General features: G+C 43.5%; 3 protein-coding genes across 3 annotated transcripts; 2 read left to right on the top strand and 1 right to left on the bottom strand.

Annotated features, from left to right (window-relative positions):
• The first annotated feature begins 369 nt into the window (after nt 1–369).
• LOC109476672 (leucine-rich repeat-containing protein 4C-like) lies at nt 370–5,784 on the top strand. The gene is made up of 3 exons (XM_019777679.1): nt 370–577; nt 722–1,476; nt 5,686–5,784. Exons 1-3 carry the CDS (start codon nt 370–372, stop codon nt 5,782–5,784), a joined length of 1,062 nt encoding a protein of 353 aa, XP_019633238.1.
• LOC109476736 (3 beta-hydroxysteroid dehydrogenase type 7-like) lies at nt 5,264–9,425 on the top strand. Its single transcript, XM_019777742.1, has 5 exons — nt 5,264–5,304; nt 7,045–7,211; nt 7,793–7,945; nt 8,389–8,646; nt 8,867–9,425. The coding sequence occupies exons 2-5, from the start codon at nt 7,058–7,060 to the stop codon at nt 9,418–9,420; spliced, it is 1,119 nt and encodes a 372-aa protein (XP_019633301.1). The 5' UTR covers nt 5,264–5,304; nt 7,045–7,057; the 3' UTR covers nt 9,421–9,425.
• Nucleotides 9,426–11,487: 2,062 nt separating this feature from the next.
• On the bottom strand, nt 11,488–15,391 carry LOC109476814. Its single transcript, XM_019777836.1, has 2 exons — nt 15,057–15,391; nt 11,488–14,218 (listed from the first exon to the last, which is right to left on the bottom strand). Exon 2 carries the CDS (start codon nt 14,129–14,131, stop codon nt 11,576–11,578), a length of 2,556 nt encoding a protein of 851 aa, XP_019633395.1. The 5' UTR covers nt 14,132–14,218; nt 15,057–15,391; the 3' UTR covers nt 11,488–11,575.
• Nucleotides 15,392–16,832: the final 1,441 nt, after the last annotated feature.

The following is a 16,832-nucleotide window of genomic DNA, read 5'->3' as shown; positions in this document are numbered from 1 at the left end:
ATGTTCAGCAGACTGGGGAAACTTCTGGTTCTTCTGCTGACGATCTTGAAGGAAAGTGGAGCAGCCACATATGTGTTTGACAACAACTGTAAAGGTGACTGTCGTGACAAAGGCCTCAGAAGAGTTCCACAAGATCTCCCCAAATGTATAATGTCTCTTTCTTTAGAGAGAAACGCCATCGTATCCTTAAAACAGTCCGACTTCTCCAGGTACACGGAGTTAAAAGAAATTAAGTTAAATAATAATCATATAACCGACATAGAGAATGGCACATTCACATGCCAAACCTGTCTTCTTGCGTTGTATCTGGACTATAATCATTTAACTGATATTGAACCTGGTGCACTTTCAAATCTACCCCAGCTTAACATGTTGAGCCTGTCTAAAAATAGAATAACTAAAATTCCACCTGGTTCATTTTCAAATCTACCCCAACTTTACATCTTGTACCTCTCCAGAAACAAAATAAGTAACATTCAACGTGATTCATTTTCCTATCTGCCCCAGCTTTTGGAATTGGACCTGTCGAGCAACAGGATAACTAACATTCAATGTGGTTCATTTCTAAATTTACCTGAGCTAAGCCTTTTGTACTTAAATGGTAACCAGATAGGTAATATCAAACCTAATACATTTTCAAATTTACGCAATCTTCAAACGCTGAGGCTGCATTATAACAAGATAACTGGTATTAAACATGGTTCATTTTCAGATCTTCCCATGCTTTTCACTTTGAACCTAACATTCAACCAGATAACTAGCATTCATCCTAGATCATTTTTCAATCTAACCAGACTCTCCTGGTTGTTCTTGAGCTCCAACCAAATAACTGTTCTCCAGTCTGGCACATTTGCAAACTTACCCAGCCTTGAGATTTTGCATCTCGACGACAACCAAATAAGTATCATTCAGGGAGGCATATTTTCAAATCTCCCCAAACTCAAGACACTGTTGCTAAACGACAACAAAATCACAGTTCTGTCAGAATATAATGAGCTGATGTTGATTGCAACTGTAAACCTCGAGAACAACCCGTGGCAGTGTGACTGTAGGATGGTTCCCTTCAGACAAAAGATGGTTGGGAAAGCAGTCGAGGATCAGATCATATGCAAAGAGCCCAGCCGGTTCGCAGGGCGAAAGCTTGAAGCTATAAACGCCGATAATCTGATCTGTGAAGAACCACAAATTTTGGGGTTTGAGGTCCTTGGTGGGAACGGGACATTGTTAGAGGGGGAGACACTCTTTGTAAAGTGTGACGTGTTGGGAATTCCCACCCCAGACATCACAGTGACTCTCCCTTCTGGCAAAAATGCGTCTGTTGAGTCAGATGGGAGAGTGGCTGTGAGGGCGAATGGTACCGTTATCATACAGGACATTACTGCAGCTGCAGATTCCGGTTTGTACGTCTGTTTGGCAGTGAGTCCCATTGGCTCCACGTCTGCCAAACTGTCTATTCACGTACAGGGACCATCAACCGTAAGCCCTTCAATAATACCCTACAGCTTTGTACGTGGCAACGTTGCTGACAAAACGCTCTTCTACCTTTATGGTGGTATCGGTGCCGCCGGGGCATTGTTGAAATGTTATATCGTCATTTCAATATGCCGTAAGCAAGTTACCAAAAAACGGCGTCCTCTGGTATCGGTATCCTCTGCCATTTTCAGGAGCTTAGGAACAGTTGTGACAGTATCCAATGGCAACTTTGAGTTTGAACAGGGGGAACATTCTTTCACCGGGACACCACGACTGGCAACGAGAATTGCAACAAGTACTTTAAAAAACTTAGAGGGCCAGATTATGTCCCCGAGCCACGAAACAGCCGCTTTATCTGAGGAGCACATTCAAATTTATGAAAATGACGACGAAGCAGATTTAAATGTTGATCACATATATGAAAATGACAATGACTCAGAGGAAGATGGTATCGTATCTGTAAATGTATATGAAAATGACAATGAAGATGTGACGGTTGCCCCCATATCTCTGTCACACATAAACGTGTATGAAAATGATAATGAATTAGGGCGAGTTGCTTCCATCTCTGGGTCACTGCACATATACGAAAATGGCAATGAAGATGTGTCAGTTCCTCCTATATCCGGAATACACGGAAATCTATATGAAAATGACAATGAACTAGTGTCAGCTGATCCTCTCTCTAAACTACACGGAAACGTGTATGAGAATAATGATGAGGATGTAGCATCTGTAGATGTGCAACATTCGTACGGATACGAAAATGATGACGAAGTATTTATTGAGTCTCTGGCTCAAGGGCAAACCGACATATATGAAAATGGCAATGAGGAAGCAGCATATAGTCAGTCTATATTTCTGCCTAAGATTGACTGTGACAAAACGATATCTGATGATCGTGAAGAGGATATTGACGTTGATAAGCATGACAGTGACGATCAGAAAGCAAAAAATGCATCTTCTACGTTCATCTATGACACAGAAAATAAGAAAACAACCTCTGCTGCTTGTCAGCTTCTGTATAAGAATAACAAAGCTGTCGAAGGTACTTTCTAGTTAATCTATGGAAAACACAACAACAAAACAGCTAAGGCTGCGAACCTCTATGGGGCTTCTAATGTGGGCATGGGCAAGGCCAATCTTTAAAATGCTGTACAGAAGTCTTGTTAAATTACCCAACAACAGCAAAGCTCCAGGGTGCATTTGCAACATCTTAATACTCTTTTGAGCGAAACGCATCTTTCTTGTAAATAATTTATAGCCAAACATGTCAGCAAAACAAAAACGTACGTTAACTACCGATGGGGAAACGCATTAAACATGTCACGAAATGCAAACGTAAAATTAGTACAACTGCAAAACAAATATTTTACTCAATTCTGTTTCTAAATTATTCTAAATTTTAAGAATCTAATCTACTTTCATATATAATGTACATGTATAACAATAAAGAGATACTAATTATACTAATCTAACTCTATTGATAGTAATATAATATTGTGTCAGGATTGTATTACATTTTCTCGTTTTGTCAGCGAATTGTGTATAAATTGAAGTACGTATGTGGATATATTGACAGGGCATGATAGAAGCATATTGAATATAAATATATATCTGTATTTGTATGGGGTAGCGTTACATCGGTCTTACATGTAATATACTGTAACAATTTTCGTCGGTCTTCTTCATAAGTTGGACAATCTATTATAAACAAAATGTAATTTATTTTCAACGCCTTAAAGGCACGTGGGGCACAGTCCCTCATTGTCAAATGATGTAAAATATATACATATTCAACATATTTTTTGTTTCGTGACTTTCGTGCAGGGTGCTAGTTGTGTCTGGATGGGAGAATTACGTGTTGTTTTAAGGAAGAATTCGAAAAATCTAAGTCTAGGATTGTACTTAGCTTGCTCATCGTCAGAACGTTAGAGAAGACAAAGCAATTATATAAGGCCTATTACTGCAAAAACTAATCAGCGGCAATTCTCATTCATGTACAGGGGACCTACAGTCTGGAATAACCTAAACAAAACATTAAAGCTATGTCCATCTTTAAATATTTTCAAATCCCACGTCAAAGCTGATTTCATTAATGACTCCGCACTTTCCTAGATCATCTTTTCACATACTACGTTCTTATATATTATTACATTGTTTCATGTTCTTACTGATTGATTTACTAATTTGCTATATTTCCATTTGTTTGTAGCCAAACACATTGGTTTTGTTTGGTTCATGCATTGTTTGTTTGGTTCATGCATTGTTTGTTTGGTTCATGCATTGTTTGTTTGGTTCATGCATTGTTTGTTTACTTATGTTAAACCTGATCATTTTGTTTATATGACTGTTTTTGCTTATTTCTTTAATTGATTCATTATTTTGTTTCATTGATGTAAGAATATAATGTTAGTTCACATGGGGGGAGTTGTCATACAAGCCTGTGGCTTTTCCTCTACCCCTGCATGTTTACTTGTTTCTGTTATACTTATGTTTTGCAAATTTTGCTTTTACTTTGTATGTGCAATAAATAAAACATAAAAACGTACTGTACCTGTGCAAAACTCATTTTTTCGCGGTTTTCGGTTTTCGATGTTTAGTAGCATCAAATTTTGGAACACGTTGCAGATGATATCTTTTTCGACACAACATTTGAAATCTAATATAATAATTTTTATGATTTTTGGTATGTGGGTAGCTTAGACAGAGATCTACATTATTGGATACAAATTATGCAAAAGATGACTTCATTTGCATAATCAATGAGGAAATTATGTAATTCCAGTGTTTTACATCATGGGACTTTGATACATATACATAGTATTACGTAATGTTTATAATCTATGGCAGGTGTAATATCACCAGGTACCAATTATGCAAATACGGACCTAATTTGCATAATTTATCTGAAATTTCTATTCCTCCTTAGTGGCAAATGATGGGAATTTCATACTTGTACATCACGATGCATTTATTATGTTAATGTGGAGGTCATTCGCATAATTAAAGAAGACATTTACATTTACTTGTCAAGCCCATATTTCATGGAGGTATGAGATCTCGGAACTCTTGTTTACTACTGCATCCCCAACTACACTGGAAGGTGAAGAATATAATTGCGTGGGCTGCCTAGACTAGTTAACAGGACATCACAAGTACCACCTAACGGTAAACTTCAAGAAAGAAACATCAAGAAAGTATCAAATCCGGTGTAGGAATGTTGCTCCTATAAGCCAAGCCTTTTCTTTCCTTTACCATGACGGCTACGCGAGGCTGGCCTTCGGTGCGAATGCTAATCTCCCAGTCAGTTTACTTCAAAACAGTCAGCAATCAGCTAACATTTGTTTGAAAGGTGAAAGTTCATATGCTCTCCTATAATTCTGTACTGTTTTGTCAGTTTGATTGACCGAAGGAGAAAAACAGAGTTTTGAAACTTTCCATCAAACCGTATGTAACTAGATACACCAGACTGCGACTATTCTTTATGTGCCCCAGTCCCCCCCCCAGCGAACAAAAACACGTCACTCGAGTTGAGTACCGTCCTAGCCTTGACCTCCCCAGGGAAGACACGTCCATTTCCGACCAATAGGGGTGCTTAAAAGCGTACGTTTTAAGATAGAAGAAAACCTCAACCCGACTATATAAGATTAGGCGTCTTCATGTGCATACAGTCAAGGACGCGACCGTATCATTTGACAAAACACGCAGGGGGACTTCTTATGGTTAAAGCCTGCCTGACCATGGACACCCCTCCTTTTACAGTGGCCTGCTCCATCTCAACCTGTCTCGCCTGTGAGTGTGGTATTGTTGTGTCGTCGACCGTAAAAGGTAACATATTTTCGTCATTTTTGTTTAATCATACGATTACCTGCGATGGCTGTACCATTTGTGTGTCTAGGATGGAGTTTTTAGGACATAAATGCCGGATTGGGAATGACACAACGAAGTGCTGTTTGTATGTGTTGCCGTTTGCACAATCCAGAAAATCATTCACCCATGAATAGAGGTGTGAGTTGGAATCCTAGCTGTGAATATCGTTCACCCAACAAGCTACATGAAATGGTATCGACTACTAGTATATAGTCCTTAGCACGGGGAGTCAACAGTGGCCCGCTGTTCATTGTACTTGTCGAAAAGAGATGGAAGAATTCTGTAGGTAGAGTAAACTTGTATGTACTCGTACATATAGCGCTTGTCTTCTCTGTCAAGACCAGCGCGGAAGAGTCACTCAACTGTTCACTGAACCTGAACCAGGGTGTGGAAGCTCCTTGCCTGAACCGATTCGAGCCCCACAAGATGCTCAACTAGATCATCCAGTTCTGACAGTTTTATGGCAATTCATGCTACCAAAACAAACAGTCAAAAAGATCGGGCGGTCATTCTCTGGAACAACTTACCACAAAAAAAAATCAAAACACTATCCATCCGGCTACCTTTAAAAATGCCATCCTTCATTTGTTTTCAAACACTCATAGTTTAAATCTGTAACAACTCTTTCAACACCAAAGTAAAGTATGTAATTAGTTCGTAAATGGATTATACATACATACATACATACATACATACATACATACATACATACATACATTTACATACATACATACATACATAATGTTACCAAGTTCTGTATGTTTCCACTTTATGCATTCTCCCACGGCAGAGCTATCCCGCGACAAATACGTTGCCCTTGGGACAGACACGCTATGTACATTCCAAGGCCAGCGTATTTTGCCTCCGGATAGTTCAGCCGTTCGAGAAGTTTTTTAACGGGTTTGCTCAGTGCATGACCAAATACGAGATGTTAAAACCGGAAGTTCTGCTGCAGTACCAACTAAAGCCGCCAGGGGGCCCAAAATCTAATCACCTCGAGGTCTCATCAAGACCTACGCACCTACCAAGTTTCATGACGAAGCATATAAAGCTTCTTGAGTTATCGCACGCGTGCTAAACCACACACAAACACACAAACAAACGCTACTGAAAACATTAACCTTCTTGGCGAAGGTAACAAAATGTAGACTAGACTACTCCTGAACACTAAACTAACGCTCATGACCGAAGCAGCATCTCATCACCCTATGTCAGAAACATCAAACTTGGGCAAGCTGACTAAGTGACTCAAAAGGCGAAGCAGCGGTTACGAAGGCTGTTTGTGTTTTTTTTTTCAATTTGAAAAATGGAGCTATTGTTTTTGGTGCGTATGCGCGTGTGTGTGTGTGCCTGTCTACGTGTGTTTCCGCAACTTTGTGGTCAGCATAACTTCATAACGCCTTTATGGATTGTGATGATATTTGGTATGCTGGTAAGTCTTAGGAAGACGAAGGTCAAGCTTAATTATGGGCCTCCTGGTGGATGACCTTGGTACTGCAACAGAACCTCCGGTTTTTGTACATAAATTTACATATTACATATTTCATGGAGGTATGAGATCTCCGAATTCTTGTTTTATCATGCGGTCTGTATTTTTTTTATATTGCATATTTTGAACCCTGTCAGATTAGCCATTAGGCTAAAGGGTATGGGAACAAAGAGAGTACAGACTGAGTACGCTTTCACCTTGTGTTTCAGCGCTAGTACGACCATGCCAGCGGGTCTGACCTACGTGGTGACGGGGGGATGCGGGTTTGTCGGGTCCCATATTGTCGACTTGCTGGTGCAGAGGGGGAGAAACATCTCCGAGATTCGCGTGGTCGACACGCAACCTCGCACCTACGGCAAGTCTCCGGAAAAGACAGGTAACTAGAAAAGTAACATTTGCAAAGCAAATGCATAATGTTTACCTTCGGACATGGTCTGCTCTGTTAATTCTTACTCAAACACATTCACATACATTGCACTACTAGTATATGGTGACATGAGTAGAGCAGACCATGAAATTGCAACATTATGTAACCCAACACCAGTCACCATGGTGACAGACGTGAACAAATCATGTCATCGGTCAGGTCAGAGGTCACTGTTTGGATAAGAGGATGAAGAAACTGAGCAAAAACAATATGTTTTCCTTCGGTAAACATAAAAAGGCAATTCACCAGTTTGGAGTGTAAATACTGTTTTGTTGTTGCATCCTTAGCAGGCCCTACTACTGTTTTGCAGTCTAAATACACCTCTTTTGCTGATAGCTTCTTGTACTATAGCCAGTCCAAGAACTCGAGTGAAAACATTTACAAGTCGCCGTTCCATACACTAACTCACAACAGCTAACAGTATGTATCAAATGGTTTTTAAAACAAATATTTTACAAAGAAAGGGAAGATTTATACGTTTTGCAAAGAAATATGGCGCTAACAAACAATAACTGACTTTGACCTTGTAGGGGTCAAGGTCAAACTGATCCGCGGTGACGTCACGAACATGGCGCAGATGACAGAGGTGTGCGCAGGCGCAGACGTAGTCATCCACACAGCGGCACTGATTGACGTTTACGGATTTGTCAGTGACGTGACCTTGTGGGACGTCAATGTTAAAGGTGTGCTCTCAAGGTCATCGTGATTACGTCACTTTCTGTTCTCTCGTGTCTGTTTCTATTTTTCACCTCATTCCACCTTAGCAGTTAAAGAGAAACTGTTCAGCGCTTAGAAATGAAAATAAGTGTATATCAACCTACGAAGATATGCATCGTATACATGTGTAATTAAAGCCTTCTGCACAACCGGAAGTTAGCCAGGGCAATCCTTTTCTGAACGATCCTCGCAGTACTTTTCTATTCAGATCTCCAAACACTTTTAATTACATTAACAGTGATTTTTATGTCAAAACTAGGCACAGGCATTGTAATTATATCCTGGAGTCCAGGTTTGTTAGCTAAAGATCCGCTACCCCGCCAACAAGGATCATGGGGAGTGTGCTAAAGCCTGGAGTACTCGAGGCTATTCTATAACATGTACATCAATATCAATCCATAAACACCAGGTACAGAGACCCTGCTGCAGTGCTGTGTGAATGAAGACGTGACCTGCTTTGTCTACACCAGCAGCCGGGAGGCCGTGGGGCCCAAACAGCGGGGCGACCCAGTGGAGGATGGGGACGAGAGCACGCCGTACGACAGCTCGTCCCCAGTGCTGTTCTACAGCCGGACCAAGGCGGCTGCGGAATCGGCGGTTCTGAGGTGGAACGGGCGGCGGACAAACGGCGGCAAAACTCTGCACACCTGTGCCTTGAGGCCGTCAGGTACGGCAGTATCGTACCCGGAGCCTATCTAGCTCTATGATGAATGGGTTAGGGTTAAGATCAGACACGGTTCTGAATAATTTTCGCGTATCCAAGAACGTAGATTTGCCCCAGGGATGTTTCGGGATACGCGTGGACTTTCCAGAGCCTTGCTTGAGCGTAATCCTGGGTAAGACTATTATTAGCGAATCATTTAATATCTAAACGCTGTTTCTTGCAGGCATATATGGTGATGGCGAGATGGCGACGTTTAAGATATGGCGGGAGATCGGTTTGAACCCGTTCGCAGGGCCTCACCGACTCATCAGTCACCCCAAGGTCAAGTGCAGCTGCGCGTACGTCGGGAACGTCGCCTGGGCACACCTGCTGGCCGCCCAGACGCTACTGACGTCACCTAGCAACGCTGGCGGGGAGGCGTTCTTCATCGCCGACGACACGCCCGTAGGGAACGAGATGGCGACGTACAGCAACATTTTTGCCCCTGTCGGAATCCGTTGGGACGACAGCCTTGTCCTCCCCCTCTGGGTCCTGTACTTTATCGCTTATATTCTCGCTTTCCTGCGATTCCTCTTGAAGCCGTTTTACAACTTCGTCCCCCGCCTGACTCCGGCTGTGCTGACGCTAGTGAACACCACTTTCTGCGTTAACTATAAGAAAGCCGCGCGTCTTCTCGGCTACAAGCCGCTCTTTACATGGGAGGAGTCTAAACGGAAAACGCGGGAAGCGCTGATGGAATGGAAAGCTAGGGAGTTCTCGTCAGGTCATACCAAGTAATTTTATGGATGACCTCAGCGCGCGCATAAATTTTCGCCTAATTTTGAAAAAAAAATGTTTTGCCCTCTGACAGTGGTCAACATTCCGAAAATAGGCAACTAACTATGTTCTAAATGCCTATATATTACAGAAACAAAACGCTTCTAGTTGTATGTGTCCAGATATGCTTTTCTTCTCTTCTGGGATGGAAGGTTTAACTCATGCTATACATAGTTTTTCAAATGTCTTGTAAACGTCTTTTTTTTTCATTGTAAAAGTGGCTGTGACAATATAAGTTGTACATAACTGGAGTTCGCAGTCACTTAGTCCATGTCCTTTTATTTGTATTCATTATTGTGCATCTGAAAAAATTTAAAAAAATGCCTATCGGGTCGGAGACCATCAGGAATCCAGCAAACTTTGAGGCATGATGGTTCGCGTTTGATCGCAAATGTTGACACTCACGTGTTCCATAGCATCTATTCCAACCCGGCTGCCCATGGTGGTACTGCTAGCCGTTTTGCTAGAATTTCTAATTAATTAAGGTTTTTGCACATCTATGAGGACAGTTGAGTACAGGAGTAAATTGAGATCGGTTTGGTTGAGAAATGATATTTTGTCACTACAGTTTATGTCAAACAAGGCTTCAAAATTTGATAATGAAAGAATCTCGCTTTTTTTGCCCGCCTTGTTTTTTTTTTCGCCGAATTAGATTTGGAGTCTGTGGAATATGTCATCCATAAACATTATTTTCTGTGGCCTAAGTCATGGATAGCTTCCTGTGTAGATTTCTGTGGGGAGAAAGAATTCCCACAAGGCTCAAAGGTCCACTTAAATTTTTGGTCCACTTTCTATCTAAAGGTCCAAGTTTTAGATGGACTGATCCGTATCACCAGCGGGGCTGGAATCGTAGAAAAACTGCCTACTTTGTCATTGAATAAAAAGTTATCTCTGATTTTGTCTTTGAAATGCTCTCAAAAACGCAGGAAATGCCATCTCAGAAGGTTCATTTTTCAAAATTTTCCGGGGGAGCATGCCCCGGACCCCCCTCGCGCCTACGGCGCTCGCCGGTCCCTTAAGCACTGGGAGGAACCCCCACCCCCCAATCATTCAAAATCCTGGCTACGGGCATGGGGACAGCGCTTGTTCCTATATAGATCTAAGCGCGGCTTAAGCTGAGGTTTCTTTTCGGGGGGAGGGCCTTGTTTCCGAGGGTAGGGAGCTGTAACGCACGCACTAACTCGAGTTTCCTCAGTGGCATGACTCCTCTGCCACATTAGATTAGAAAGGGCAATCCTCACAAAGACTGAAAGATTTCGCAATAGCTGCATTCCATATTTGGTACGACTGCTAAACACAATAGTTTTTTACTAATTGCTAGCGGCAACTTGTACGTTTGTACGTATATGTAGCCTTTATACAACATACGCATTACTACGCTCTATAAATATTTTAATGATTCTTGTCGAATTTTAACCATCGTATGTGCAAATAGAAATTTTAATGTGTAAATTCATGTGATTCACCTCGGTGCCGTCATGGATACCGTCCGACGGTGACCACTTTGTAACTTTTATTTTGGATAAGGGTAATGTTGTTTTAACTAATTAGCACATTCTGGGGTTACAACCAATTCAGGACCCATGCCCTGCGATATGTAACAAGTGCTTGAAGAACAATAAACCAGTATTATATTATAGAACTTTTATCCCATGTAAAAAAAAAAATTGCATGTGGCAACCTTTTTTATTCACAGTCACTTGTGTTTCAGTAAACTTGCTAGCATTAATATTATCGATGTGATTTAATGTGATTAGTATCATTAATGTGATTGAAGTTAACATGAAGATACATCATCATTTAAAGATCAACTATCGTTCTTCTAAATTTTACAAATTTCCTAAGAAACTTGTAAAACGTGTTAATAAGGAACAGGTCTCTGTTGTGTCAGAACAAAATGGCGTCATCTGATAATCACACGCTACTGCCGGCGCCTGCTAACTTCAGTTCAACGATCAGTTGATACTAGTACAACTTGTCTTACCCCATAATGGTCAGACATTTGTAGCTTCCTAAAAAAAAGGCCAGATGGTTCACAAAATGAGAGTCTGTCTTTCGTCGGTTAGCTAAGTGCTAGGGTGACCGAAAGATACTGCATTGCCCTTCGATGTTATGATTAACGAGGTGACCAGTGTGCATGCCTCGGTGGCCTCAGCAGCTCTATCTTTCGCAACAGTTCTTCAGGCGAAGGTCGCTTTAGCGGGTCGACTATCCAACAGGACCTGATGATGCGGTACACCGCCATCGGGCAGTTCTGCGGCTGTTGCAGGCGGACCCCTTTTCTTAGCAGCTCCAGGAGTGTGCAGACGTCCGGGTGCATGGGACCGCCAGCGTAGCGCGGCTCCTCCCCAAAGCTGGCGATCCCCCACAGCAGGACGCCGTACGACCACACGTCACTCTCACACGTGTACACCCCGTCTCGTAACGACTCCACGGCCATCCACTTCAGCGGCAACAGCTCCTCCTCCTCACCGCCCTGCTGGGTGCGTGCGTACGCCGACGACACGTAGACGTCACGAGCCAGTCCGAAATCCGCGATCTTTGCCTCCTTCTTGCCGGTAATGACGACATTACGAGCTGCGATGTCTCGGTGAACGATCTTCAAACGTGCCAGCTCCGATAACCCGCTGGCCACGTCAGAAGCGAAACCGAGCCGTTCTAAGAGTTTCAGACTGCCCGTGATCTTACGCTCTTCTCGCAAACTCCAAAGGTACCGCCGGAGTTCTTCATTAGCCGCGTACTCTACCACAATGTACTGGGGGTCCGACTTGGTCACAACGCCGTAAAACTTCACCACGTTCGGGTGCCCATCTTTGTCCTCGTGGATTCTCGCGAGAATGTCCATTTCGCGACGAAAGTCACGGACAGCCAGCGCTGTCATGCGGTCAGGCCGGATACATTTGGCGGCGACCAAGACCTCGTATCCCTCCGGCACGCGCAGTCTTCCCCGTACAACATGGCCAAACTCTCCCTCCCCGATCATATGTTCGAAACGAATGTTCTCTTTCTCTATTTCCCATGGTGAAAGTGGTTCCATCTCCAAGTCTTCATCTGTGTTTCCTGCGTTGTTTGAACGGTGTCTATCTCGTCTTATCCTGATCGTAATCACGATACAGCAGAGTAGGGCCATGGAGGGAAGAACAGTCGCCAACAATTTCACAACAACGTGATTACCGTTAGGTTTTGGAACGATCTCACACCTGTCTCCATGGCGACCGGGAGGGCACAGGCACCCCTCCCACCTGTCACACGTCCCTCCGTACTGACAGTCACACACCTGTCTGCAAACTTCCCCGAAATGATTGGGAGGACATTCAGTGGCGTTTAGGACAAACGTTGAATTAAAGATTTCTCCGTTTACAGCCTTTACCCCACACGTGTATTCTCCATTGGTTGATTCTGTGATCAGCTGAAAGGTGATGGAACTGTTCTGTACTGTCCCGTCTTCAACAGTTGTTGTTGTGTTGGGATTGTCGTCTCTTGCTTGATAAAGCCAGGTCATGTTTGCTACTTGGATGTGTGGAGCCAGGCAGGTCAGGGTAAGATTGGTACCGATGTACTGGGTGACTAAATCGCCAGGTGTCGCGATGATGGCGACCTCGGGCCAGCGAATGTCACAGGCCCTCCCTCTCCAGCCCGGACGGCACTCACAGGCACCGTTGAAGCCATGGCAACGGGCACGGTTCTTGCAAACGCAGCGCTTGTCACAGTACAGTCCGTACCTGCCCTCGGGGCACCCCGTGATGCTGAACTGATGTATGGTCTTCACTGGCACTGTGAGATGCACTAACCTAATGACCGCGTCACATTGTACCCAATAGGACGGCGTGTGCCAAATCTCGTTCACCTCTATAAGCATAAAATAACGGGCACCCTCAACCATTTTGCACTGGCCACTCTGTGCCAACGGAGGCAAGTTACCATCGAGAGAAATGTCCAACATTGTAAAACTGGCTTTGTCTTTTGATTGTCTCCCGTGACATTGAAACTCAATTCTACCTCGATGAAGAACTTCAAGCGCGGGAAGGAAAATCCCTGCATCCGAAGCTAGTTCGGCCAAAACAACACAATATCGAAGGGAGCAGTCTCCGTACATGGTAGCATTGACGGCTTCGTAACGCCAAGGAGGTAAAAAGTCGGGGTACTGTAACTTTGAACCATTAGATAATACGACTTCAAAGGTTCCACCACTACTACTCATTACCATGTAGTCTTCAGTCGCCCCACTGTCAGGTAAGACTGGCGTTTCGCACCGTTTGTTGTAGTACGGTGGGTACCCGGGTACGTCCACGACCGTGACAACAAGATTTACATGGTGGAAGCTCCTACCTAAAGGATTCGTCAACTCCAAGGACAGGTTGTAACAAGGGTTTAACTCATAGTCTAGGGATGCAGCAACGAACAGCATCAAGTTAACAACATCCACCCCAAACTGTCCGAAATCATCGCCTGTGGTGACATTCACTGTCCATGATGTTCCGTTTTCTTCTTCTTCATTGAAATTTTGACTGACATTGACAAAATCGGTCAGGTGCAGAACTGTGGCGCCAACTGGCACATCCTCGCGCAGTGTGACATTCTTACTGAAAGCCACGAAGTTTTCGTATGCCTCTAAGGCTGAAAACAGGCTCGTCAACGCAAGCAAGGTCATGAACGAAACACACCGCGCCATCTTGTCAGCAAACTGCTTGGAGGAAAGTTCACGCTCCACTTTACGTGCTCTTGCTAGTAGGGTTGATGATGGAATTATAAGCCTTTCCTACATAAAAGAACACAAAGAATTATTTTAGTTTAGAGTCGTGCCGTACAACAAATCGTTAAACATTTCATACTGTTCATAGAACACCAAAAAAGCTTTATTCATTCCCATAAGCATCAGCTTTATTTTCATATATAGATTACATAGTTAAATGCTTTTAATGACTGATACGGCAGGACCAAAATAGACCAGTGAACGTCAGACCGCGCAGTGTCCCGCGTGGTGGAACGCGGCCGCTCTGCAGCGGTTACCATGGAAATAACGTTGTCAGATGTAAACTATCGGTCAATGAGCCGAAAAAAAACTATCTCAAATGGATCCTAACCTTTTCGTAAGTACAGTTTCACCGCCATAACCGACATTGTCTTGTTTATTTCTGGGAAGAAAGGGTTCAAATCGGAGGCTAATATCTGCTCTCGTTCATCCGCCAACGCTGTTCTCGGTCCCAGAGCAGTCTGCCGGGTTTTAGAAAACTCCGGAAGTGGAATCGAATAAAAATTCTACTGTTGGCCCTCAGTTGACTGTATCCATATAACTGCGCTAGGAGCCCTGTCCCGCGCCGTCAAATTCGGCCCTACTATAATATGTGTATCAGGTGTATCGATGGACGGTGGTCCCCTTTCCACGGTAGTTATCGAGGAAGGTAAATACAATCGGCCAAGAGGGTTTCCGCATGTGGCGCACAGCGTAGGGCGACGAGGGCGTGTGCCGGGGACGGGCTAACCAAGGCCCGCGCGCGTTTACTAACTCTCCGCGACGCCCAACACGAGGATGGCTCCCAGGGTAAATTTAGCAGAAAAACACCTGAATAGGGTAAGAGCAACACCGCAATACTCACCAACGTCTAACCACCGGGCGAGATGACTCCTTTTGACTGACTTCCTCGTGGCCGCCAGTTCCTTTTTTTGTTGTCACTCATGAGACAGCAGACGTGACTTGGCATATTGAAAAATCACTCAACAAATACCATACCAAAGATGTTGACGAAGCTTCCATTGTGAAAACGAAGGCCTCGGATTATAAGCAAACAAGAGATATACATGTAGTTGAAAGGCTTTCGACAAGGAAGGCTGCTATGCAAAACGGTGGTCGGGCATGGCACCAACGTCTACTCCGGGCGGATATTGATATCATACTATAACAAATAGTTCAAGATCTGTTACTATTTACGTCATCGCAAACAAAAATTAAGTTTGCTTAGCAGGCACCAATTAGGTAAGTGATGAAAGGATAGCTGTCCTGACTGTCGAAACTGTAACCTGTCTAACTAATAGCATGGAGGTAGAAAAAAGGAACCATGCTAATAGCGAGGCGGAAGGTTGCTATGCAATTCCTTGTCAATAAGGAAGGTTACTACATGTACGTCGTTTCAAACAGTTGTAGTTGTGACGGCTTGTTTAAAAGCTTGATGCCTTTTTCGGAGGGTTGTTTTCTACGTGCAAGTAACCTGTCTAACTAATAGCATGGAGGTAGAAAAAAAGGAACCATGCTAATAGCGAGGCGGAAGGTTGCTATGCAATTCCTTGTCAATAAGGAAGGTTACTACATGTACGTCGTTTCAAACAGTTGTAGTTGTGACGGCTTGTCTAAAAGCTTGATGCCTTTTTCGAAGGGTTGTTTGCTATGTGCAAGTGACCTGTCGAACTTACGGCCACAGCAAGTAAATTTTATGGATGACATCCGCGCGCGCATTAATTTTCGCCTGATTTTGGAAAAAAAAACAAGAAATTTTGTTGCCTTCTGACAGTGGTCAACATGCCGCAAATGGGCAAAGGTGCCTGTTGCCATGCCAGAAGGTGGATGACAGATAACTAGGAAGAGAAGAGACAAGAAAAGGCTCTGATTTAATGTTTTGTTTCTTACTTTGATGCAGTGATATGTGATGCTGGCTGTGTATATGTGATGTTCCTACTGAATCAAAACCATTTGTACAATGATTGAGTCAAAATTTTACATTGTAGGTACCTTATTTTTTTCGGCCCGCCTTGTTTTTTTTTCGCCCGCTCGCATTAGATTTGGAGTCTGCGGAGGATGTCATCCATAAAATTTACTTGCTGTGGCCTATAATAGCGAGGCGTAAGGTTGCTATGCAATTCCTTGTCAATAAGGCAGGTTACTACGTCGTTTCAAACAGTTGTAGTTGTGACGGCTTAATTGTCTAAAAGCTTGATACTATGTGCAAAGAGGTTTAAAATCAATTGTTTTGTAGCCTGGGTACCAAACCTTTGGTCGGCTTGGCGGTAATTTTTCGGCCCCGACCTTTACCAAGCAAAGGCAACTTATACCGCGGACCTATCTCCAGCTGTTTCCCTGTATCAGCTGACTTCCTGTATTACGCTTGGTCTTCTTTTGCCGCCAACTCAAAGCGAAGAAACCTACCCCCCCCCCGAACGCGCGGTAATTGAGGCCTGGTTGGCGGGCCCAGACGAGCTCGGCGCCGAAGGGATAGCGCTGAGCTCACGGCGGTCTGGTTACCAGGCTAATTGTTTTGAAACCGCCGCGGTATAAAATACGGGATTAGGTCCTACGTTCAATGCTTTACCAATTCTGTCGGAGACCGTCTTTAGTGATCAAAGGATTATTTGTCTATACAAAGACGTAAGCGCGTCTTTGC

The sequence above is a fragment of the Branchiostoma belcheri genome, unplaced genomic scaffold, assembly GCF_001625305.1.
Source record: "Branchiostoma belcheri isolate BF01 breed outbred unplaced genomic scaffold, Haploidv18h27 scaffold39, whole genome shotgun sequence".
Lineage (NCBI taxonomy): Eukaryota > Metazoa > Chordata > Leptocardii > Amphioxiformes > Branchiostomatidae > Branchiostoma > Branchiostoma belcheri.
This window is presented reverse-complemented; position numbering and strand designations above follow the sequence as displayed.

What these genes read in the sequence shown, in the direction of transcription:
- LOC109476814 (XM_019777836.1), bottom strand. Translation starts at nt 14,131, where the DNA reads ATGGCGCGGTGTGTTTCGTTCATGACCTTGCTTGCGTTGACGAGCCTG.
- LOC109476672 (XM_019777679.1), top strand. Translation starts at nt 370, where the DNA reads ATGTTGAGCCTGTCTAAAAATAGAATAACTAAAATTCCACCTGGTTCA. An exon ending in TTCATTTCTAAATTTACCTG is followed by an intron (nt 578 to 721) that starts AGCTAAGCCTTT and finishes CAGATCTTCCCA; the next exon opens with TGCTTTTCACTTTGAACCTA. An exon ending in ACGTACAGGGACCATCAACC is followed by an intron (nt 1,477 to 5,685) that starts GTAAGCCCTTCA and finishes TTCTCTGTCAAG; the next exon opens with ACCAGCGCGGAAGAGTCACT.
- LOC109476736 (XM_019777742.1), top strand. Translation starts at nt 7,058, where the DNA reads ATGCCAGCGGGTCTGACCTACGTGGTGACGGGGGGATGCGGGTTTGTC. An exon ending in GTGGGACGTCAATGTTAAAG is followed by an intron (nt 7,946 to 8,388) that starts GTGTGCTCTCAA and finishes CATAAACACCAG; the next exon opens with GTACAGAGACCCTGCTGCAG. An exon ending in CTGTGCCTTGAGGCCGTCAG is followed by an intron (nt 8,647 to 8,866) that starts GTACGGCAGTAT and finishes TGTTTCTTGCAG; the next exon opens with GCATATATGGTGATGGCGAG.